Below are 27,422 nucleotides of genomic sequence, written 5' to 3'. Positions count from 1 at the left end.
TTTTGGGACAAAGATATCCAAGAGAGAATACCCATGGGGCCATACATGTGAGATGTTGAAAATTGCACAACCATCAAGAACAGTAACTTGTTCAAGCTAGTTATGCATATGCGTTTTAGACAGCAGGCAATGAAAGGAGTTCACAGCACAGAATAATATTTGTACACCGAGGAGGAGGATCATATTAAATTCAGAAACAATTAACAGATTAATGCTCATAGGGAATATCAGAGAATCCCCATACAACATAATTAAGTGTGTGTAGATCTCTAGTTGGCAGAACCACTGAGCAACAAAAGAATAAAAAGACAAACTTTTGTATCATGCAGATGTATGACCAAATGATGTACATGCTCTCTATGTGCAAAAATTAAATGACATTAAACATAAGAGACTGACTGATCTTTGTAAACTCAAAGCAAGATGGATACAAATTTGTCCTGTTTGTGTTCAGTTCTTCCTATGTATATTTTGATCATGGTGGTATTTTCTGCAGACCTTTTGGCACTTATTTCCAAGCCATCATTTGGTATTTGTATTGCAAAATGGATAACTAAAAAAGTCTATTATCTAGTACAATACATTTTTAAGTAGTATCATTAACTGATGATGAAATTGATGAAAAAATACTTGATGTCATTCTGATATATGGATTCTTTACTACACTACTAATCTGTTCATCCTGATTCTTTTTTTTTTTACCATCTCCTTTAGTCTTACTGGTACCAGTGCTTTTAATAAAATTGTAACTTCTATTTTCTTGCAATCTAAATATTTGTAATGATGTGTTATTGTCAGAAGGTATGATGTGCTTAGTGTTGTAAAACCTAAAACTATTAATTAGCAAGGAACTAAAGTAAAAAGTGGACAGAAATTATTGCCATATTACAGTGCTGTTAGAAACAACAGAATAGTTGTACAAGATGTATCTTGCACAAAGTTGTAGAACTAGAGCTCGTATTGTCACCACCTATTCTACTTAAATAATTATATCATTATTTCTGTATATTCCTATCAGTATTTTCCCAGTGGTAGTAATTTTCTGGTCTGATGTTGTTCATTTCTTGTGCAATTTTTACACATCAAGAATTCTCACTGTATCATTAAAAAACAATGTAATCTGCACCAAATTGAGTTGTTTGAGAAGAAATTAATTTTTTTAACCCCAAAATCACTGAAGCTACGAGTTATTGCATTAAAGTCTCACATTAAATAACATTTGAAGTAGCCACGATAGTAGTTTAGGATGCAACTGTACCAATTTCACCTTTGGTATATCCAAATCTTGAATGTGATGGAGAAACATAGCTCCAAAATAAACACATCAGTTTTAGAACCTGTTCATTGACTATGAATCAAGTATCCGAGTCCAACTGAATTGCTAGAAATTTTTTAATTCTTTTGACAACATCATAATTAGATGTCAAATATGGAGTAAGCCTATAGTCTTTATGCCAACCCAACCAAGACCCCACCACAACCATGTGACTATGCCCAAAGACATCACAGTAATAATCGCTATACAACTAGAGATGACATCTCTTCGATAATTTTGATTTCAGTAGATCTGTAACAGAGTGGAACAGTAAGAAAGAGTGACAGATATTTAAGTGTTTGGGAGATATTCAACAATGGTTATTCCTCCCACCACCACTTCCTCATTGGAGATCAAACACACACAAAACTTAGGGTACATCCTGAAATCCTGGCAGCATCCCTGCAGAGGAGATAACTTGACTATTCAGTTTTATTGGTCTCTGGTTATCCCATGGTATTTCTGTTACTTGAACATTATCTTACAGTGTGTCCTTTCAGCATGGTCGAAAAAGGCTTACAACCATTGAGAGTTGTTAAGGGACTCACATTACTACAGATGTGAAAGAACGAGAACCATACTATAAATCATTGAAGATAAAATAGAGTATATATGTGTTTGACGGTCCCTGTTTGGTTGATAATGAAACCAAGATGTTAGTAAAAACAATCTTTTGAGAGCTTGCCCTACTTGTAACTGAAAAAAGTGAGGGACATTGTTTTATTAACATAATTTCCATCCCTTTACAGACCCGAGTTTGGACGACTCATTACTGAAATCAGCAAATGACTCTTTGGTGCAGTATTGAAAGCACACATTTCAACTTTGTATAGATCCAGAAAATGGTGCGGCTGTTATGGGGGTTTTTCTTCACAAAAGCTGTCGTCATAGATGTGTCTATACTGATATAAATTTGATCATGAGCACTCAAAATTTTAAGTTACTGAATTTTAATATCGTGGTGTTTGCACAAATTTACAGTGGGAACTGAATTAGTGCAGAGTCCTGAACTCTTGAGTTTTGTGCAAAAATACGGAATCCAAGCAGAATACATCCAGAAATGTAGAGGTTTTTAATCTTGGATTTAGTCTCCCCATTGTGCTTCACACTGATATGCATATTCACAGAACATTTGTATAGTAGTAGGAAAAGTAAGTGAGAAATTTAGATACATATCATAAACAAGACAAACAGTATGTGGGGGGAGAAGATCATAAGAACAGGCTGGAATGGAAAAGAATAATAAAAACAATAATGAGTAGAAGTGTGCCTCTTTTATTATGTGTGCAGCATTATTTTCTTAGCTTCAGTAAGAAATTTCGTCAAAAGGAAGACAGTAAAGGGTGTACAGTTAACTATACCACTATGAATTTAGCTATACTTAAAAGCTGTATCAAATTGATTTTAACCTTCTGGTCTGTTTCTGTCCATTCTGGTGATATGTCCACTGAATCAGTATGGTTGGAAAAAATATTTGGCAAATTTAAAAAATTAAAAATCATTTGGCAGATTATGATTATACCCTACTTTTGCCTGAGAGAGGTGAATAATTTTATTTCTTGGTTTGTTGATTGTGGTTGTTGTTCAATTCAGATGCATCACTGAAAAACATTGATGCATTCTCATACTTTGTTACAAATATTTATTACAGATGCATGTCTCCAGATATTGGTGAATATAGCTTGAATAAGTTATAACAGTTCTAGTTGGAACAATGAACATTGTTAAGAGAAAATATAAGTGAGCTAAAATGTAAACCTTTTGGCAGTGTGTGATGCAGGATTGCTCAAGACTTTTCCATCTCATATGCTCACCACGAAAAATCCATTTGCACCAACTGATGATGACTTTTAGGTAACTGTCAGAAAGGCATAATTGACGATATTCTAAGGTCTACAAAAATTACTCGAGTCAAAAGTTAAAAACTCATACACTGTGGCAAAAACGATTGACTAGTACCTTTGCTGCTGTTGCCACAGTTGATTAGTTGGTTGATTCAGTGTGGTTTGGTTTTGGTTTTTTGGTGATTTTTTTACAATATATTAGATGGAGGAAGAAACCCGAAAGACCACCAACCTAAATTGGTTGATCTGTGACACAAACTCACTCTGTGAGATGTTTAAGTGATGTAAAAGCAAGCACCTTAGTACACTTGGGCACATGGAGCCTCTGTTGATTTGACGTTTATCTCCAACAGCTGAAGTAATTTAGACATGAGATCTCGGGGTTTCAGTAGATCATTATGGCCTTTACACCATTTTCAGATGAAGAGAATCTATATATGGCAGCCAGTTTTACTACTAAGAAAATCCAAGTCCTTTTGAGACACCAAACACCACTTATGTAGAACCACTGACCTTCCACAAGTAACTGGCAACATTCTCATTTATACGTTGGAGGCAAGTAATCACATGACAAGCATCTTGTACCACTGCCATCGAATCCCCTCAGATCTGTATCACAAGACAAGCATCTTATACCACTCTGCCATGAAAGCCCCTCAGGCCATAGGTATAAGTCTCATATGAAAGACTAGAAGTGGGAGATAGAATCTGTGACAACTGGATTGAAAGTGCAGAATGTTACTGCTAGGCCATCAGTGATGATTATGATGCTGTTGACAATACAGTTAACTGCAATGACATTGATTTTATGAGTGCTCTGGGGAAAATGATTCCTTGACTTTCATCCCTTTTTTAAAAAATCTATGATATAAAAATGTTTGACTAGCTATATTTTTTTTGTAACTTTATATTAGTCTTAAAACAAGGCATAAAAATAGACATCGGTAACTGAAAAAGATGTTCTTAGAAGAAATGATATAGTGTAAAAGTAGACAAATGATGCAACATCACTTCCACAGGCATCATTGGGTTTTTTTCTGACAAATCATATAAGTTTACCAAAACATTTATTGGAAAAAATTATAATGATGAATCATAGAATCTGACCACACATTTAAAGCAATACAAGATTTAACTATTATTCTAATCAAAAGCAGCATGCCTGAGAACAAAGAAAAATAGCAAGAAGCAAGACATATTGATCACTTTAGGAAACACAGAGTTTAGTAAGGATACAAATTCATGATTTCTATATTAGAATAGAAATATCTATTATAAAATCTGTATTCATGGATGTTAAATTAGTAGGTATTAAGGGACTGATCAATGACATGTACAAATAATAAACCACCATGAAAATCTGTGATTTCACAGTATCAGAGACATACTTGGCTGACAGACAAACAAACAAAAGGACAAAAGACTGATAATAATGAATGAATACAAATAAAAATATGCAGTAGATTATATGATGTATATGAATTCAGTAGATTACCTCCAGCCAGCTACCATTTAAATTGCTTCTGTCCCCAACCCAGTATTAAAATCGCTTCTACCGCCTACTAACCCATAGCCAGAAATTATGTTAAAAAAATATACTTCTGTAAGGGGCAGTGTTTCTCGATTAAAACACATCTGACAATAGATCATAATTTTTTTTAAATTGCTTCTTTTGTGGGTTGGTTGAATTTGAAAGTGCCTTCCCCCTGGGGGTATATGTTTTACTGGAACAGCCCTCATTATTATTATTATTATTACAATATCTATTGACAAGCTTTGACTATCCTTGTTAGTCCTATACATGTTTATCAGTCTTGTTTTTATTCTTGTAATGCATATATCTATAATAAGTTCATTTGAAGTTTTGTCTTTTTAAAAATTACCAATGTGAATTTGAAAATTATTATTTAAAACAATGGGTTACACCTCTTGTATCATAAGTGTATGACTTGAGTAAAAAGACTATTGTTGTTTTTCCACTCATTCAGAAACTGTTTGTCTTGTAATAAAATATTCAGGATTTTGATTTCACTAATTTAAAGCACCTTTATTTCTGGATCCTCCAAACCATAGCAGTTTATTGTTGCACCTCTTATAGTGGTATTTATATCATTGTCAATATAGATGTAATATCCACTTTATCCAAAACCATGTGCAGAATGCAGGAAATTAAATCCCAGAAACTATTGTTCAATAATCCTTTAGAAAATAGAATAGTTTCCAAGAGTGCTATTCCCATGACCACACTTTCAATAAATAATTTCATTAGATGAGTAATTCATGTATTGGTATTTTATCAAGGAGTAGCAGATATGCTTGAACTCATGCATTTAAATTAGTTCTTAATCTCTGAAGAAAAGAAGAAAACAAGCATATACTTATTCAGTCATTGTACCAGCTTTTTCCACATCCAAAAACAAAGTTAATACAAATTTACAAGATGAGGATAGGTACAAGATTGATATAGAAAACATAGACAGCATATGCACTAACTCAAGTAGCTCTCGCTCCAGCAGCAATTATGAGTTTAGCCTACAAAGAGCCTCTAGAAGGCAACCTGCATAGCAGGCTTCATTGGGTGAGCACTTACCGGTAGTACTTGCAGAAGGTTAAGTGTTAAGAGACTTGATCTTCAGTCACTGCAGCAGTTTTGTAAACATTGGTATGGTATTCTTGTATCGTATGGAAATAAACAAATATTAACAAACTCAAGTATATGTATCTGTTTTATGCTTCCTACACCACAAGATATTACTCATCCAAAGTAAAGTCACCAAGTAGAATAGGTAAATAATGAATTTTATTGTATGACAGATGGATTTATTTTGCAATAACTATGATTGGCTGTGAAACCTAGTACATGAATAGCAAAAGTAAAAAATAAAAAAAGTCTTACCGTAACTATCCCCAATGTCTCAGAAAATACATATCAGAGTAGAGGAAGAAAATATCAAAATTTCTTGCCTTTTTCAGATGACCCCAGTTTTAGAGAAGATAAACACAAATACACCCAGAAGAGACTCAGAAGTATCTGGACACGAATGCAAGAAGTGCTGCAGGATTTGTCACAGTCTGAAAAAGGTAATAATGTTTGTCATAAAAAATTAATGAGATGGTGTTCAAATTAAAATGATAAGTGGAGACCATTCTATAATTAGGTGACAACAGACTATGCACACACTCAGAAATATAATATTACGGCAAAATCGTGTTATAAGGCATATTAAATTCTCAGAAGAAATAAATTTGGTTTATTTAAGTTTTTGTTACAGCACAGCAGTATGTTATTTACATGACTAAAGTGTCTTCCTTAAGGATATACATGTACCATGGTAACCAGCCCAGTTTAGGTGAACCAGCATAGTTTGGTTGCAAGACCAGCCCACTGAGTCACTGCAGCTCCTATCAATATTAGTTGCCTGTGGAAGAGGATGCATCAGGCTCATCCTGCATCACTGAGCCCCACATTGGTTGAAAAAAGAAAAATAAATCATTATATTGACGTGTTAAAGAGATATTAGTTGTACTTTTCATTTTACACAAGCAGTGCTGAAAGTCATTTTTGCATTCTTTGACAATTTGTATGGTATCAGCACATGCTAATAAATCCTAGTACAAAAGAAATCCCAAGTTGAAGTTTTAAGAAGCCTTGAAAACAATGATGTATATTTTTGTTTACTTTTTTAGAATTAATTTGCATTCATCCCTGATCATAAGCAAGTGGGAGACATGAAGTTTTTGATAAGTCTGTTTTGGTCTTTCAGTTCACCATTCCTATGGGGACTAGTTCACTCTTCAACATCACGTTTTTAGTATTTCAGAATTATATAGCTCACATAAATGATGCAAAGGGAATACTGCTATACCTATTTGTCAGGTTGACCGAGTGGAAATAATTATTCTATCTTTAAAGGGCAAATGGATAGGTCATGTTTGTCTAGTTGTAACAATCACATTTCCCATGGATAACCATAGTGTTAAGGATGCATTGATCACACACTGAATATGCTCAGATTATGCACAGGAAATTCCCCCAACACACTATTAATTCTTATTGGAGGATAGTTGTCTTTTTCCTCCTTTAAGCTTGATATATTATAGGCAGTGAGTAGCCCCTTAAATTCTTCTGCAATGAAATGTTTATTCTGTGTAATCAGTGTGTTATGGTTTTCAAAACTACTTTATTGTTGGTGCATGCAAGAACTCGCCTTGAATTCCATTATTTCAACAGATTTTGCTTTTCAGATAAATAATTGTATGAGTGTCGTAGCCTTTTGCTGGTAGATCAGACCTACAGTGTGACTTTTTAAGGCTTCTGATATTTTATTCCCATTTACTATTTGTAATGTCCTATTTTGGAAATTATGACTAGTAATACCTTTTATTGAAGAGACTGTAACTCATACAAACTGATACATACATGTGACATAACCAGAACATCAAATCAGTTGATTTCAAAATTTGGATCATTAGATAAGCTTCTAAATCATCAGGATTTCTTATCAGCATGAATTTTACATATTTTAATGGGATTGAAAATAAAACAAGTGCATTTTAAGGCACAATATGTATTTTCTTCTTATTGTAATTAAATAGCAATTTTTGGAAATGATTCAGATTTTGATGGCAAAATAACATTAATAATTAATTAAAGTACAAGTCTCATGGGTCATGTATGCACATTTACTCATTTTAAATTTAATATAAATTGTTCTTTTAAATTTTAACACTAATTTTCTGTAACCAAGGTCTATTCAATCCTGATTACTGAATACTTTACACCTTAACTGTCATCAAAAAACTTCAAGTTGAAAATTATCAATCTCTATGGTCTTTTACAATGGCGGCCATGTACTACACTTGGGTCAGGAAAAGAGCACTTCATGTAGGATCGTTACAATATAGGGTATTACATATTTGTTTATCTATATGTCCTGCTTTAATTAAGACATCACATCAAGCAACATTCAGTCTGGATTTTATTGGATCACAGCTTTAGGTTCATTTCATCCAAAAATGTATATGTACTTTAACGTTGATTTTGCCATATGCACTTCTCAGGATATTTAAATAATGACGTTCCAAAGAAATGTGGATGTATAGGAATTCAAATGATTGGAATACTTGCCACTTAAAGGTATGATGAATCAAATTATAAAAAATGACACCCATTATTGAAATAGTCAGTGTTAAATGTGTATATGACCTGTGTGACTTTTACTGTAATATGAGCCAGAGAACTGTTACTTATATGAAGAAAGGAACAGTTGTATATCTCAGTGTTCACTGGAAAGACTTTTTAAATAAAATCCACAAACATTTTTAGTTTTCTTCGCAAGCTTACTACACCACTCCCTCGATAACTCGCGCACATCGGGGTCCAGAAACATCGACTGCACTATAAGCGAGGCGCAAGTTGTCGAGGAACCTATAAAATAAGCCCAAAACCAATAAAGTGATTGACGACATAACGGAAAAATAAGGGGGGGGGTAGGCGATTATGCTGTTGAATACTCACTTTATAATCGTTTTGAGATCGACTGTTAATAAATATCTCTTCATAACGGTGTACTTTATTATTTTCTTATAGGACAACATTAAAAATTTCAGGTAAAATTACAGTATATTGAGACGATCATCGAAAACATTATTCCACGTGGTTTCCGTTCGCTGAACATGTGTACCACTTCACACATTGTGTACTACGTCACTAATTTTTATGTTGAATTGGATACATTCTAGTTTTATTGTTTGATCCAAATTAGACGTTTTTTTATATACAAAAGATCGACTCTTTTCGAGAAACAGTGTCGATCGAACGATAGATAGATTTGAATGCAATAGAAGTAAAATGGAAAACAAAAAAAACCAAGAGTTAATCAGTACTAACATATTTAATTGGTCTACAAATTTAAAACAACGTAAATTAGAACAAGTTAATACTTGCCGTTTGTGCCACGCTTGACAAATATCAATTCACTTTTTGAAAAAATCAGTTAATTTTTTTGTGTGTGTTACTCCTTGGTTTCTCTGCTGCCGAGCAAAATCCCTCAGATTTCTCAACTGCATGAACTTTGCGTAGTCAACATTTTGGGTCTCCAGCCACCTTATGGCAATATCAAAATATCTGATTGCTTCCTGTGCCGAGGGGTGGGGGTGCAACATCTGTGTCTGCATCACTTTCAACACTTGTGTTACTCCAGCTAGAATCGTCTTCTGCTGCAAATCTGTTCACTATAGAAATAATTATAGTTTCATCTGACATGTATTCGGCTGTAGGGCAATCATTGTCAGCACAAATCCACTCCTCCATATCATCAAGAGAAACGCCCATCTCAGGACCATGAGTCTGTACTAATTTCTCCCAAACAGCCTCGGCATTAATGACATCAGTTTCACTGAAACATTCGAAGTCACTATCATCGTCGTTGTCTCTATTACTGTTTTGCTTTACGTCAAAGGCAGCACCAAGACCCTTAATCCAGCACCTGAGGTCTCTTGTAATCAATTTTTTTTTAATGCAACAAACACTTCCCCAAGTTGTTGATCAAAACAAAGCCGGCATGTACATGTAATTAGGTTCTCACAGAAGTACTCACAGGCTTCGATGTGACGGTTGATTGACTCTTTTCATGTTTTCAATGAACAGACTATGTTGTGATTATAATGTTTACACTGAAACGGAATTAAAGGATTAGAACGTGACTTTCACACAGGAAGACGTTTAATTGGTGTTTATTTCATTCTTTGTTGCCACCTGTTAACATTTACCAGAAGTTTTCGTTGATTGCTATTTCACCAGACTGTTTATTTACAGTATAATGACAACTATTTATCATAAAAACTTACATAATATATATCTTTAAACAGAGGTCTCGCTAGGATTTTAAAACTGGGTCTTTCTGCCTCTAAATTCAATCACTAAATATCAGTACATTTTCTCACTCGGCCGCCAAGTCAAAGCCTTTGAACTAGCCGCCTAGCTGTTGCATGATGTTTTTTTTTTTTTTTTTTTTTAATGTACTATTATAAAATAGCAACAGTACATCAAAGAGTCTTTCAGTCACTGAATTCTGTCATTGTAAATATTAGCACAGTAAACTGATCAACACATTTTCCCACAAAGCAGGTGGCTGAAACAGGACCGGCAAATCTTTGAATTTTCCCGCGCACCTATTACATGCGTATGGAGGACTCCCGCCTCAGTGATTTTCTGCGTCCCAGATCAAAAATTGACCTCCAAATATGCGTAATTAAGCGTTTTGAGATCTCTGAAATTAATTCTTCTCTAGAACTTACAAATTTCAAAATATGGATTATATTTTTACGGGCATTAATCACCATTTTCGATGATAAAACGAGCAATATATCAAGGTTTAATTTATCAGTTCTTATCCTAATTTATTCATGTTCAGCATATTTTAAAGATATTTTAAATACATTTTCTCTGGAAAAAATCGGGAGCCAAGACAGACACTGCGTTATAAGCGGGATCGCGAGTTATCCGGGTGCGAGTTATCGAGGGAGCGGTATACTTTGTGTCACTGATGACATTTGTTGTGATTATTAAGTTTCTCACTTTGTAACAGGCTTTCAGTAATTTTCTGGTCCAGATTCACCCTGTGAGATGGTGTCTGCATATGTCAGTGATATTTCTTTCTTTCTTCATATACTGTCTTAAAATCCACTTCCCATGAAACACATGAACCAAACTTGGGAACATTGCTACTCTCCTGCACTGACTAAAACACTTGTTGAACTTTTAATATTTCTTAAGTTATCATTTTTAGCTCAACTGGTGCTTATGGGATGGTTTATTTTCCACCATCCATCTGTCCATCCATCAGCACAAATTTGTTATTACAATTCCTTCTGAACTACTTGGAGGATTACCATGAAACCTTACATACGTAACATACACTATATTGCTTAACAGTTAACAGGCAGACCTATGCGTATGGAGTCAAATAGGTAACAGGTGTTCTATTTATAGCTTGCTTGCTGCACTTTGTAACTATGCTTTATGAGGTAAAGGGTTAAATGAAGAAAGGAACAGTTGTATATCTCATAATTCAATGCAAAGAGTTTTTAAACAAAATCAACAAATATTTTTAGTTTTCTTCACAAGCTTACTGCTTGGTGTCACTGATGACATTTGTTGTGATTATTAAATTTCACACTTTGTAATGGTCTTTCAGTAATTTTCTGGTCCAGATTTACCCTGTCAGATCATGTATGCGTATGTCAGTGATATAATTTCTTTCCCCATATACTTTCTTAAAATCCACTTCCCATGAAACACATGAACCAAACTTGGGAACATTGCTACTCTTCTGCACTAACTAAAACTCTGAATTCCAAGCTTTGTTGAAATTTTAATATTTCTTAGGTTATAATGTTTAGCTCAACTGGTACTTATGGGATGGTTTATCTTCCACCATCCATCAGCACAAATTTGTTATTACAACTCCTTCTAAACTACTTGGAGGATTGCCATGAAACCTTACACACACACATTCATCCCATGGTGTAGTTAGTCCTAAATTAAATAGTGCTACTTGGACATCATGAATAGCTGCCATGAGAACCATCATGAAAATATTGTTATCACTACTCCTCCTGTACAAAAAGTCATTTTAGAAATGTTGTTGTTGTTGTGGGGTTTAACGCCATTTTTCAGCACACGATAGGCTATACATGGCCAGTATTAATGGTGGAGGAAGAACCCGGGAAAACACCGGAAAGAACCACCGACCCACGAGAAGCTACTGGCAAGCTTTCTCACATACCCACATTGGCTGAATCCTAGACTCGAACCGCCGCAGACAGAGGTGAGATGGCAGTGATCCATAACGGAGAGTGCTTTAGACCACTCGGCCACTCGGGGCCCCCTTTTTTTAGAAATAAAACCCATACTATAATGTCAAGTCCAACATGTTTAAATTGACTCAAGCTTCAAGCGTTAATGTTTTGTATCGAGAGAGGCAGAATATGATGACTAGATTATTCAGATTAGATACTTAGCATATCAGATACAACTAAAGGACAACAAAATTTGGATAATACTTTTTGTTTGCATCTGCATTTTATATTTGCATTTCTTTTAATATTTACTATTCCAGTGGGCCTGTGAATTTTAGAAAATTTGCTGATTGAAGTAAAAAAATACCCACTGGTTTTGTGCTTCGAACATGTGCTTATTTCAAAGACTGTTTGGGTAATTAAGCTTGATACTTAGATACATCACTGTTAGTACCACATCCTTACAACTAAAGAAGGTTACTGTGACCTACATTTTATACTTTACTAACATGGGGTAAGTATTTGTGTTTAGCTCAAGAGCACATATATTCTTCCATGCTGTATACATCTTAGCCTATGATTCATTACTGTACATTTATATATTGTGATAGGTTACCATCAACAGTTTAATTCTGTATAGTAGATGTGAATGAGTTTAGTAAATAGATGAGTGAACTGATTACTACATGCTTTTGTGTGAGACCTCTGCAGTGAAGGCTAATAAAGGCAATTGCTGATGCATGAAATATGCTTGTAATTCTGTCTTTCATTCTGAGGTCACTCAAAGCCTGTGACTTTTATCAAGTAAAATCTAGTTCCCAGATGTAGACAATGGTAATAGTGTCTCCAGCTAGCTTTAAGAACGATCATTTATTTTGTTCTTTAAATTTACAAAAACATTATTACTTTGTATTATCTTTTGACTATAGCATTTATATGATAGAGTGTTCTTTGTTACAATCACTTTTCTTATTCTTGTTGTATATCTTGGATGCTGTCTGACATGTATTTATGTTTTTGTGTGTTAATGCATTTATACATACAGTTTAATGGTATATTGGCAAATTTCTGGCCATAAAATGCTGATTAATTTTTTTTTTAAAACAGATTTTTTTAAATTAAAAGTTTAAATGCAAAGATAACAAATTTGTTGCAACTCTAACTTAGAATTGAGGCAAACCATTTATTGTAAAGACACTTTATGGCTAAATATTAGTTTAAACTTATTTTCTGCGTAATAATTTATGTTTATTATGGATATTGGAGGGCCCATAGTGGTGACATATTCAGTCATCGACTACATTCAGGTCAAAAAATGACATATTAAATGTTGGCATATATTACTTTAAAGTAAACAGCCTACAGTTTTTTTTCTCAGTGTTATATAAAACTTATGTATCTTTAAATCATACAAGTCGGTGCAATCAAAGTACATGCCATCATTTTAAAAAATTTGTTAGGATTTACACAATGTTCCACATACGTCAATATACCACATCATTGTAAATTTGGAAATTTTAAGCAAAATATATTTCTTTAAATACCCTTTGATGTATTATATTAATTTATGATTCAACTTTCGAACAAATGCAGTGTCAGTTGGAACTCAATTAGGGCCATGGAGAAGGTTATATAAAATTTTAATGCCAAATAAACTCAAGTTAAGCATATTTAAAGTTGATGTAATTTCTTAGCCAATGCATTTTGCTGCATTATATTTTATGCTTTATTTGCTCATGCCATAAAATGTTGCTTTGACTGTATAGCTAAAATGTCTTTCACAGTTTTTATCACATTTAAAAATTTAAATTTACAATACAACCACACCTGTGCCAGAAATGGGCAAAATCTCGATAGCTGGATAAAGTAACTGAAAAATGTTAAAAGATATTGTGCAACCATCTTTTATAAAATATCAAGTTGACAAAGTGTGCAAGTTAAAGTCATCTTGTAGATTCTAATATTCTAGCTTCTTTTGTGATGTAGGAAATTGTTTAACTTTGCCAGAGATTGATCCTTTTCAACATCTCTATGCCTGACATATGATTGAAGTTATTTATGTTGCAAGTATGATGACTGCTGGTGTGTGTGTGTGTGTGTGATTTGGATTTTTAATGTAGCTTTAACAATTTTTCAGTCATACAACTACAATGTCTGTAGTGTGTCAGTTTATAGCAATGTCTAGCACTGGGGCATCATGCTGCAGACATGTAGCATGATGTCCCACCCAGTCACTTTATCCTGACACCAGGCCGACCAGTCCTAACACTAACCTATTAATGCTGAGCACCAAGCAAAGCAGCTGTTTGTACCATTTTTTTACGTCTTTTATATGACCCTGCCGAGGATCAAACCCATGACCTCCCACATCCAAGGCGGAAGCTCTACCCACTAGGCCACCGGAGCAGTGACTGCCGTTGAGCATATTAAAAATTCATTGAGTATTGAGAATAACAAGCCTCAATGAATACCTGATTTTGTCCACTCGTGGACCATTGTTTTGAATATAGATAAATAATGTTTCTGATTCTTTTTTCCACAGATTATATGAAACATCAAAGTGAAAACAATGAAACTAAAAATAATCTTGCTGCTTCCATCAGAGAATTACAGATGGCAATAGACTTACTTCTGCCAGAGAAAGGTAACAGTTTCTTACATTCAAGGCTAAAAGTTATTGAGAAATGTATTCTATAATTTATTGGTGTGAGCAAATACTAACATGAGGACAAATATAATGAAATGTATTGTCCTGGACAAGTTGAATCTAGAAGAAAAATAGGCTGCATGAAACTGAATGTGCGCAAAGATCAATGCTGTCCTTTAACGTGATGTTATCCACTTAAAATTTAAATTGTGATGATAACAGTTTTAATGCTAGAATTAAATCAAGATTCAGTAAATCTCTCTACCCATGTGCATGCTACTTCTCCTCTTGACCACTATATCTATATCATTCTTCCCAACAGGCAGAAAAATTTAACACCAGAATACAACTATCATATCCACAGTCTGCAAATAACCAACCATGAAGTAAACTATCAAGCCATGGAATCAAACTAAAGGCTTTAGTCAGCACTTGATAGACTTTTCAACTCCATATTAGGAGTTTTAGGGTATGATGCTAAATGGTTTGGATAAATGGGGAGATCCTACTCATTCGCATAGTAGGTTGAGAGAAAAGTCTTCTGCAGTCAGGTTGCTGATGAAATTGACAGCTGAATTGGTTGTACTTTCTCCATGAGTATAATGTGGAAAATTTTGTAAATTTCCAAACTCTCTTTTCAGTTTGAAGATCTTGAAATACTGGCTTAGGGAAATTAGTTACTGAGCTGTACGACCATACTCATACACTGTGGCCCCTAGAATGTTAAAGCAACACTTGATATTTTAGATTCTTTTGTATTGACCTTATATCTGATTTTATGAGCGTTCATTCTTTTTCTAAATTCAATTTCACTAAAAAATCATAAGATTTGATTGCTATTTTGATATTGTACATGAATCAGGTTGATTAAATCTTGAAAGTAGTAGACTCAGAAAATTTGCTTTTAGATTATATACAATTAACAGTCATGGATAGCCTGATTCACAGGGTTCTTCAAAACTATGAGCAGATCCCTCCCATATTTAAAATGAGTTGACTGCTTAAAATGAATTGCTGTTTGGTTTGCCTGGAAAAATTCAATGAGTGCACTGAACATGTATGGTATTTTCATTTTGAAGTTATTGAAAGACTGGTAAATTATTATTATTCAGCACCCTGCTGAGGCTCTGTTTGTAGGTCTCACCACCTTATGAAAAATCGTATTAAAAACTGGATACTTTTTGTCATAGCGAAGCACATGATGTACTAATGGATAACAGTACTATTTCAGTTCCTTATATTTCATTGGTAACCTGTAATTAGTGTTCACTTGTCCTGTATGAATAATGCTGACTTGTTAATGCATCGCTGGTTAAATATATCTAGTGGTACCCATGTGATTGCTTCAAAATTAAACTAAAATAGGGTATTATGAATTTATAAAAGCTTAAAATACTGTATATTATTTTTTTTAACACCCTAAATGAAATGAGATAATTACATTAAACTGTAACCCATGGAGTTCAAAGTGATGGTATCCATTTATTCTGTTAATGTATGGAGTGAGCTTTCAGTATTTGTGATATATCCACAGTACTATTACATGAACTGGTAACACAACTTTAAACTACTGCATCTCCAACTTCATTTCTGTTTCCAACTTTGATCAAGAACTGTGGAGAATTTTGCAAAAAGAAACAAAAGTAATATGAGCCCCAGATTACTCTTCCCTATAGATTGCGATGAAATCAAGCTAAAAGCAACAAGTTGAAATAAACTAGTTGAAACATAATACATTTAAAGGTTTCATTCCTGTAGAAATAGTCATGTAAAGTTTTGCAAACACAATGGTTTTTCTGTTTTGTTTGTCTTGTCAATGTTTTGTATTTGCCTTTGAAAAAGACTCATTAAGAGTCAAAATTGCTCAGGCTAGTTAGATACTAGCTTCGCACTGTTCGTTGTCAGTTTATTGCATTTATTGTAATCAATCCCTGACACGCATGTTCCCTTGCTGGATCCAGTGCACTTGAAAGGACTGTTATTTGCCATATGATTTGTATTCTTTATATATATGAATGATGGAAAGTGGAAATAAAAATTATGGCTGCCATTTGAGGGGTATGGGACTTCACATAGGTTGACACTATAGGAGATCTTTCGATAACTGAATATTATCAGATGGTATACAAGTCTGTGGAAGTTATTATTGTCGTTCACTGTTGTGAGAGGAATGGGTCATAAGTGCATTTCTTGTATGCTGTTTCTGTTCCAACTATCCATCAAGGTTACCTCCCATTTTCTGACATTGAGCAATGACAGCAATGATGTCAGCAACAATCATTCATTATTTCTTTGATATTTGTACTTTTACAAGTTAAAGGTTTTATTGATCACCTAATTCCTTAAACTTTTCCCCAAGATTTTTGAAACCTTTTGTACATTATTTCAGATGTCGAATTTTCCCAAAAAGATAATTGTCTCATCATAATCACATTTTTAGAGGTGATAAATATTTTATTGGTCTTTACCCTGAAAATGTTTTTTTTTGTGTGGCTAAATCACTCTTATTCCATGACACATTTGTTTTCCCCAATGTTTGATCATAAATATAGTTTCCCTATTAGAAAGTTGATTAAGAAAAACTGTAAGATAAAAGAAGTATTGATTTTATTGTTTTATTTTAGATTTGCCCTCAGAAGAAACAACAAACATAACAAAGTTGACAGAAGCTACGTGCCAAGTATCAGACAGCACTATTACTGATACGATTTCAAAACTGCAAGCCACTTGCAATCAGATGACCTCGATTTCAGAACCATCCGAAGCACTAAAATGGGCCTTTGTTTGTGAGCAGAATGATGTATGTCAGTTGTTGATCAAAAAAGGGATCCTCTTGGATATGTTGGACTTGATTGAAGTAGTGGAGAAAGCAAAGGATACTGTAGTCTTCAAAGTCATTCAACATTTGAAAGAGAATAATAGATGGAAACCTCAAGATTCAGTTGCATCAGAACTATTTGTGTCAGCCTGCAAAACTGAGATGTATTCACTCTGTGACTTGTTGATTCAAGAGGGAGTCAGATTAGATATGTTTGATTTTTGTCAGGTAGTACAGACAGGATCATCAGAGAGTTTCATATCCAGAGTGATTCAACATCAGAAAGAGACACAGAAATGGGATTCTTATGAAATGGAAGCGGGCAAGGCTCTGCAGTGGGCTCTTGTGTATGAAAAGAATGATATTTGTGAGCAGATGATGATGAACAAAATCAGCTTGAACCATAAACATATATTACTAATAGTAAAGAATGGATCAGTGACTAGCATTATCAGACTTATCAGATATTTGAAAGAAAGAGGGACAATTTATTTACTAAATTATGTGTTAATGGGGGCCTTTATTTATGAAAAAAGTGATATCTTTGAGATCTTGATCCAAGAAAGAGTCAAATTGGATCATTCAATGTTTTTCTCATTGTGCAAGAAAGGAAGCAAGAGCATGGTCATTAAAGTCATTAAATACATAAAAGGAGAGAATAAATGGAACCTTACGGATTATAGAGCACGACAGGTGTTAGAAAGAGCCATTATCAAAGGAGAAGAAGACCTGTATGACATGTTGATCAGGGATGGAGTCAAATTAACAATGTATGAATTGACTGTCATTGTCAAGAAAGCACCACTCATTGCTGTCAAAAAATCTATTCAGCATTTGAAGGATGTGAATATGTGGGATGAGTATAGTGGATCTGATGCATTAAAATGGGCCTTTATTTTGGAAAAGGATGATGTATGTAAACTACTTATTGAAAACAAAATCACTTTAAAAATGCATGACCTGCCAGAGGTGGTAGCAAGAGCACCACAAAGTGCCATTGTTAAGGTGGTGCAATATTTGAAAGACACAAACAGTTGGAACATTAAGCTCAACATTTCTTCTGATGCATTAGAAGAGGCATTCATTTGTGAGAAAAATGAGATTTGTAAACTTCTGATTAAAGATGGAGTTACATTAGACATGTACAATTTTATTCAAGTGATTCAGAAGGCATCAGTAAGTTCCATTCTTAAGGTTTTGCAGCATTTGAAGGACAATAAAAAGTGGAATCCTGCAAGTTATTCAGCATTACTGGCTCTTCAGTGGGTCACTTGTAATGAAATAGAAGATGTCTCTGAAATACTCCTGAAGGAAGGAGTTCAGTTGAAAATTTCACTTCCACCATCTGAAAATATGAAAGGCAAGGTCAAGTTGGCACCTTATCCACAATATCAACAAGATAAACTAAACGTCAATGAGAAGAGGGACTTAGAAGAACAGTTTGAAGTACCTCTTCAGTTATTTCAAAACATCAAAGGCAAGGAAAAGATGGCACCTGGTGTTAACTTAGAAGTTAAGAAATCAGGCATATTTCATCTGGAGTCATATCCAGGATATCATCAAGAAATGTTACAAGTAAAAGTAAAAATGGCAGGCCTAAAATCAGATTCAGAGTCAGAAAGATCTGAGATACTAGAGAGCCCTGACTCAGCTACACATTAATTCAAAAGAATCATCTACAGGGATTTTCCCTTTCAGTTCTGAAGTGAATAATATTAAAATTATAGTATAGATGTAAGTTGGATTGTCGATCAAGACAAGGGAGAGAACATTAGAAGTGTGTCACAAGGCACATATATAATTCAAAGTAGAACATAATCTTATATGTACCTGATCTTAACAAAACTACTTTCCTTGGAAACTTTAAAAAGTGCTAAACAAAACTAAAGCATTAAGTATGCCAATTTCATGTAGAATCTGAGAATAAATATAGGTTATAGAAAAGTAAATGTGTTGTTGCAGCAATATTTAAAATTGTACTTGCAGTCAAACTTGTTATTTAAATTGCTACAAATAATGGTACAGTAGAAAAAAAAACAGTATAAATGAATACTAAAGAGTCTTATTGGTGCAGTACATGCATTAAATATAACCCAGTGGTTAAGATATATGAATATTAAAAAGCAATGATGATTTATGATGGATAAACCATTTTTTAAAGACTGAACACTTACATTTTACAGTGCCAAACGTTTCAATGTAAGTTTGTTAGTTTATTTTAAATTTTAAAAGGGACTGTCAAAAATAAAGATATATCAGCACTATTCATATACATAATTTAAAGAGTTAGATATAGAGTGTTTTAGGTGGCCTTGACATATATGCTGAAATGATAATTACATAGCACTGTAAACTTTTTAATGCTTCTCCTGTACATAATAGATTTATTTCTACTTTAAGTCATGAATGGTTATATAATTTTAAAACTTATTACTTGTTTGCCATTAAACAATAATAATGAATTGTAAGGGAATTCATAAACAAAACAATGTATTGCATTGTTGAGGTTCTTAATATTCTGACTGATTGCATGGTTGTATGATTGGAAATACCCATATACTTATTTTAATGTATTCTGTTAGGTTGGTTTGTCCAGTTATACCAGAAGCATTTCTCATTTTGATTATTGTTAGGTGACCATGATAACCTCTTCCACTTATATCCTCATCTCTCTCTCTCTCTCATTTATACACATTCCTGTCTATCTCTAGAAAAACATCTCTCAAGTAGATATATCTTATTGATTCAACCAAATAGTAACAATGTCTCACTTTTAGTAATGAAAACAGAATAAATAAAAGGTGTATGAACATGCTTAAAACCAGCATCCTCAAGCTATAAGTAAAATAAGAACAAATGAAAGAAACATAATTAGCAGTTCTTATTTTCTATCATGAGAAGAAAAGAAAAAAAGAGATTTGAACAGAAATGAAACTAACATTTAGAATGTGGTTACTTATATAGTCACCAATTAATTGACAACATGAGTTGTAATTAACTTTTTTTCATTATATAGATGCATATGCACAATTTTGTATATGAATAATAACTTGATTCATATTCTTAGATGATATTTGCAAACAGTTGATTGAGATATAAAACTGGATTAATTTCCCAATAATTAATTTGAGTTCATAGAAGAAAAAGGGATGAACTGAAACTGGACTTACCCATACAGCTTCTGCCAACAAGATTTACAGAGAAACTGGCTGGCTGCCATTATCTGAAAAAAATAAAATTTCATAAACTCTTTATCTTTCACAAAATTGTATATGGTTCGTCCCCCTTCTAGCACTAAAATCTAGTACCTCCATTCATTGGCTAAACAACACCATATAATTTATGAAATAGAAATAATTTTCAATAAACACATGCTAGACTAGAAATGTACAGAACTTTATATATGTATACTCCGCAGTATAAGTTTGGAACACTGCCAAATCCAGTAAAACTGATTTTGTTACATCTAAATGTAAAATTTCACTAACACCAATTATGTCTCACTCTGTTGTTATACTGCTAACATTAAATTGTCAGCTTTTTAAACTAGGACAATAAACAACTGCAGTGATTTAAGTAATAATTTATTGTTAAATGTCCTTGCTGATAGCCCATAGTGCACATGTAGAGAAGACAAGGTCTTATATCTACTGGGGAGGACTGTTTGCTGAGTTGTGAGAACTTGTAGCCAGATCCTATATGTTATAAATATAAAAGTAAAATAAAGCTAAAGCATTCTTTTTACACCATGCATCATTAAATGTTTAATTTATGCATAATTCCAACAATGTTTATAAATATTTTTGCATCAGAAGTACAAGTTTAACAGAGAATGATATGATCTGTACACTTTCTTCTTATTATGCATATATTTCTTTAATATTGCATGCTTATTGCATCTATTTACTATTTCTTTGTGTGCAAACTTTACTTTCACAGATATGTTGTACTGTTAAATGAACACTTGATTAAGTGTTTGATTATCATTTGTACCTGTTTACCGGTACTCGAAATATGTATGCAAAGAGGAATATTGATAGATAGGGATGTAAGCAGGTAGGTGTATTGAAGCAGATGATACATAAACATAATGTGAGCAGGTAGGTGTATTGAAGCAGATAATACATAGACATAATGTGAGCAGGTAGGTGTATTGAAGTGGATAATACATAAACATAATGTGAGCAGGTAGGTGTATTGAAGCGGATAATACATAGACATAATGTGAGCAGGTAGGTGTATTGAAGCGGATAATACATAGACATAATGTGATCAGGTATGTGTATTGAAGCGGATAATACATAGACATAATGTGATCAGGTATGTGTATTGAAGCGGACAATACATAGACATAATGTGAGCAGGTAGGTGTGTTGAAGCAGATAATACATAGACATAATGTAATCAGGTATGTGTATTGAAGTGGACAATACATAGACATAATGTGAGCAGGTAGGTGTATTGAAACAGATAATACATAGACATAACGTGAGCAGGTAGGTATATTGAAGTGGATAATACATAAACATAATGCAGGTAGGTGTATTGAAGCAGATAATACATAGACATAATGTGAGCAGGTAGGTGTATTGAAGTGGATAATACATAAACATAATGCAGGTAGGTGTATTGAAGCAGATAATACATAAACATCATGTGGTGCATTTTATCTTTTTTACAATGAATAGTGTGTGGTATGATAATATAATTAACTTGATCAATGCCAGATGTCCAAAACCCTAGTCCTTGCAACAACTATTCATTTGGCTGATATTAATATTGGTGCATCACCACTTCAAGCAAAAATAAAAGTAAAATATTACCAGCAAAAAAAAATGTTGGTGATTTATTTTACTGCACATAGGTATTGTGCCAATAATGCTAATGTTTTTCATGTGCGAACATTAGTCATTTGGCTAATTTCATTTTTGTGTAGACTTTAGTTTACAGTATTGTACTTCATTCACAATATCATTAGATGAATATGTCCATTATACTGCACAAAGAGAAATGTATGACAGGCATTAAATTCTCTTATGTAGATATGAGTAGATTTGCACCTGCCTTAAAACAATAAAATATGCTGATCATTGCATTAATTTTTCAGTGCCAATTTCAGTTTAATGCTTTACAAGAGGAGAGTGATATATTCAGATGATATTAAATGTGGGCAACTGTAGTTTTGAACATTGGGAAGTTCTTACAGTCAGTCAGATTGATTTAAAGTACACCTGTGTACATTGGACAAACAGATAAATATGACTAATTACTGTGCATTCACTTTGTAAATATTAATTTTCTGTCTTACTTTTGCAAACTTAATAATGGCCACATGTAAAGCTCACCTTATGCAGTTTACATGTTGTTTGTGAGCAGGTAGAAATCTGATTTGGAGCTTAACTACTAATGTTATATCAATGATTTCTTTCAAAACAGAATAGAGATGCAGACTATATGCACACTCTTGACTCTGTATACATAAGATAGTTCCTATTAGACTTATTTAATGTGGAATTAGTAAGCTTTATAGATGATGTACACAACATAAAACGATCCAGATGTGTAACACATTATATGTATACAAAAGTTCTAAAACTTTAATATAAATCTTGTTAACATGAAATCTGAAGTAAATCTTAAAGTTGATTCTCATTAATTAGTGTAATTTGTATCTTCTTGATTATCAGTGGTACATACGAAATTGAGTATGGATGCTGACTGTGTGCACATACTGGATTATGTGTACACACAGTATTTGCCTTTTGAGTAGAATCCCAGTCTCTGTGTCATTTTAATGTTGAATCATTCTGGATATGACCTATGTTATTACCATAATTGATAATTTTTTCAGCCTGTCAAATTAAATCTTATATCTTTTGGAAGACCAAGCAGTGTGGCTGAAGAGCATGAATGTGTGCCAAACAATTTGATTCACTCTTAGATTTTTTTAAAGCTGCATTTCTATTGGCTAATTCAAAGGTCACTTGTACATGACCCATAAGTGGTCATCACATTTTCATGTAGGACAACAGAGATCTGCTTTTAATCATATTGATGACAGCAGTATACTCAAATGCTTTTAGTATGGAACAACTGTAGTTTTGAACATTGGAAAGTTCTTATAGTCAGTCCGTTTGATTTAAAGTGCATTTGTTTACATCTGAAAAACTGATAATCAGTCTTTAAATAATGTGCATTAAATCTGTAAATGTTAATTTTCTATTGTTTACTTGCACAAACATAATAGTGGCCACATGAAAAGCTCACCTTATGCACTTTACATTTGTATGTAAGCAGATAGATATTTAGAGATTCCAGTCAGGTTGAGCATAATTGTGTCCTAAGCTATGGATATACAGATTGATAATCCAGTAATGCAGTTTGTTCTTTATATGATCAAAGTTATTTTTATAAAAGTACACTTTTTTCAAACTCCAACATTTAAAGCTTCAGGATTTCTTAAAATATATGCCTGGTAAATATACAAATTAAAAACTGATGGATGATTTAGGGAAAATCCTAATACTTTGTTTTCTTTGCTATTTTGATCATTTCCCTGTAAAAGAATTGGCTGAATGTCATTTTTAAATGAGAACATATGCACTGATTCTTTTTATGTACAAAATCTGTGTGGCCACACTGCAATTACATATGATGGATGTTAGGATTACAAGTGATAGATGTGGATGATGGATGTTAGGATGTTAGGATTACAAGTGATAGATGTTGGATGTTAGGATTGCAAGTGATAGATGTTGGATGTTAGGATTATAAGTGATAGATGTGGGATGTTGGATGTTAGGATTATAAGTGATAGATGTGGGATGTGGGATGTTAGGACTATAAGTGATAGATGTTGGATGTTAGGATTACAAGTGATAGATGTTGGATGTTAGGACTATAAGTGATAGATGTGAGATGTTGGATGTTAGGACTATAAGTGATAGATGTGGGATGATGGATGTTAGGACTATAAGTGATAGATGTGGGATGTTAGGATTACAAGTGATAGATGTGGATGATGGATGTCAGGACTATAAGTGATAGATGTGGGATGTTGGATGTTAGGACTATAAGTGATAGATGTGGGATGATGGATGTTAGGACTATAAGTGATAGATGTGGGATGATGGATGTTAGGACTATAAGTGATAGATGTGGGATGTTAGGATTGCAAGTGATAGATGTGGGATGTTAGGATTGCAAGTGATAGATGTGGATGATGGATGTTAGGACTATAAGTGATAGATGTGGATGATGGATGTTAGGACTATAAGTGATAGATGTGGGATGATGGATGTTAGGACTATAAGTGATAGATGTGGATGATGGATGTTAGGACTATAAGTGATAGATGTGGGATGATGGATGTTAGGACTATAAGTGATAGATGTGGGATGTTAGGATTACAAGTGATAGATGTGGATGATGGATGTTAGGACTATAAGTGATAGATGTGGATGATGGATGTTAGGACTATAAGTGATAGATGTGGATGATGGATGTTAGGACTATAAGTGATAGATGTGGATGTTGGATGTTAGGACTATAAGTGATAGATGTGAGATGTTGGATGTTAGGACTATAAGTGATAGATGTGGATGATGGATGTTAGGACTATAAGTGATAGATGTGGGATGATGGATGTTAGGACTATAAGTGATAGATGTGGGATGTTGGATGTTAGGACTATAAGTGATAGATGTGGATGATGGATGTTAGGACTATAAGTGATAGATGTGGGATGATGGATGTTAGGATTACAAGTGATAGATGTGGATGATGGATGTTAGGACTATAAGTGATAGATGTGAGATGTTGGATGTTAGGACTATAAGTGATAGATGTGAGATGTTGGATGTTAGGACTATAAGTGATAGATGTGGGATGTTAGGATTACAAGTGATAGATGTGGGAGAACACTGGCTTTATTAGCTTGTAGACATTACAACAAATATTTCTTTGAAGATTTTGAATATGATAGGCTTATATGCAAGTCAGGGGTATAATACACTCTCAGAAGAAGGCACATCATTTACTCTGATTTCAGTTGACTGGATGTAGTAAAATTTTTTAATTTTATGCACAATAATATTTGGTATTTGAGTGATGTATATAAATATATATGGTATCTTAGTATAACAATTTCTAATTGATTTATTTTATGATATTGTTCTGTGACATAAAGGTAATGTACATTAATCCAGATGTGTGATTATATTATATGAAACTTATATATCTGAGACCAGCTATGTGAATGTGAAATGAAATTTGAAATTTCCCAATACAAATAATCCCATCTTTATTTAATTTCTGTAATTTGGGATAAAACAATTCTCAGAATTATTTTAACATTATTTTTAAACCAGCATGATGTGTATTGAGTATACACTGGATTCTGTACAATTATTATAAAGGAATATTACTTATGTACACAGATTATATATCATAATATGGATTAGTGACTAATGATGTCTCATCTTCAAAATTTTTAAAAGCATACAACAAACTGGAAAATATTTTCATTGAAGGAGGCTTTGAAGTGCAGGTATAGTTACTGGATAATTATATAGTGTGATTGATAACCAGTAGTTTGTACAAATGATAACCGATAAATGAATTATTATGCAATAATGAACAAATTAAACAGTACATATATGACACAGTGGATCAGTTGTTGATATAAAATGCAGTCAGCTTTGACTCTGTGGATATCTGATGTGAAGTTTAGCCACTAACATGGTATATAATGATGCTTTGTAAACAGAGTAGAGATGCTAATTATATGCACACACTTGATTCTGCATAGAAATATTTCCTGTTAGACTTTTATTTCATGTGGAATAATTAAGCATATAGATGATGTTCACAGCGTATAACAATCTAGAGATGTAACTCATTATGCATCTACAGAAATTACAAAACTTAAATATTAAACTTACTAATGTGAAATATGAAGTAAATCTTCAAGTTGGTTCTCATTTACAGTAAGTGTATTTTTATCTTCTTGTACTTAATATAAGTGGAATTTACAAAACAGAGTGTAGATGCTGACTGTGTGCACATTGATATGCATGTAACCTGTAGTATTCCAGATGTGTAATGATTAAGTACATTGATATGCGTGTAACATGTATTCCAGATGTGTAATGATTAAGTACATTGATATGCATGTAACATGTAGTATTCCAGATGTGTAATGATTAAGCACATTGATATGCATGTAAATGTAGTATTCCAGATATGAAATGATTAAGTACATTGATATGCATGTAACATGTAGTATTCCAGATGTGTAATAATTAAGTACATTGATATGCATGTAACATGTAGTATTCCAGATGTGTGACTAATGATGCATCTATAAGATTTCCAAAAACTTCAGACAACCTTTAAATTATCAAGTAGGTTATGAAGGACAGCTAGTGGAATTAGTATTCTTTGGTACCTCATATTAGTCACATTTTGGAAACGTAGAATAGATGTTGATTGTGTTCACACACTGGATTCTACATGTGAGAAATATTTCCATTTAATTTCTCATGCACATTGATCATGTACTGAATGTTTAGTAATCATTCTCAAATTGTACATCACTATTAAAATTAATTTGGTTTTCAATTGTTGTTTGTCTTTTTAATCATACAAAAGAAGAATTTCTGAATGTTAATGCCCTTCAGCATGTGCTTGTTGTAGGCGTAGGGAATACACTATACCAGATACACAACAAAACTCTCTAGGGTCATGGTATCAATCATGTTAGAAGTTATTAGATACACAGTAATTACAAACAGACTTTGTAGAATGCTTCAAAACATTTTATATCACATTTTTTCAGTCCACTTAGTATTTACTAATTTTAAAACATTCATCATGTTAGTGACATAAAATGTACAATGCTATTGTTTGCAATATAATGAAATATACGCATATTCCTGAAAACATGAGGATGTCTTGATTTATCTCATTACAGTTGTGTAATAGATTCATATCCAG

General features: G+C 33.3%; 1 protein-coding gene across 5 annotated transcripts in view; it reads left to right on the top strand.

Annotated features, from left to right (window-relative positions):
- LOC149789306 (uncharacterized) overlaps positions 1–27,045 on the top strand; it is a 38,646-nt gene extending 11,601 nt beyond the window's left edge. The window contains exons 4-7 of one of the 5 annotated variants that reach the window (XR_016424354.1): positions 6,133–6,240; positions 14,504–14,605; positions 17,233–21,794; positions 21,967–27,045. Coding sequence is in view for 1 of the 5 variants with exons in the window: in XM_089975509.1 (XP_089831635.1) it covers positions 6,133–6,240; positions 14,504–14,605; positions 17,233–19,088 (2,066 nt within the window). In the remaining 4 variants the exon portion in view is untranslated. Of the gene's footprint in view, positions 1–6,132; positions 6,241–14,503; positions 14,606–17,232 lie in introns of all 5 variants that reach the window. The other 4 variants (XR_016424352.1, XR_016424353.1, XR_016424355.1 and 1 more) reach the window with 4 other exon arrangements.
- Positions 27,046–27,422: the final 377 nt, after the last annotated feature.

Source organism: Sinohyriopsis cumingii, chromosome 11, assembly GCF_028554795.1.
Source record: "Sinohyriopsis cumingii isolate HCF-2022 chromosome 11, ASM2855479v2, whole genome shotgun sequence".
Taxonomy (NCBI): domain Eukaryota; kingdom Metazoa; phylum Mollusca; class Bivalvia; order Unionida; family Unionidae; genus Sinohyriopsis; species Sinohyriopsis cumingii.
This window is presented reverse-complemented; position numbering and strand designations above follow the sequence as displayed.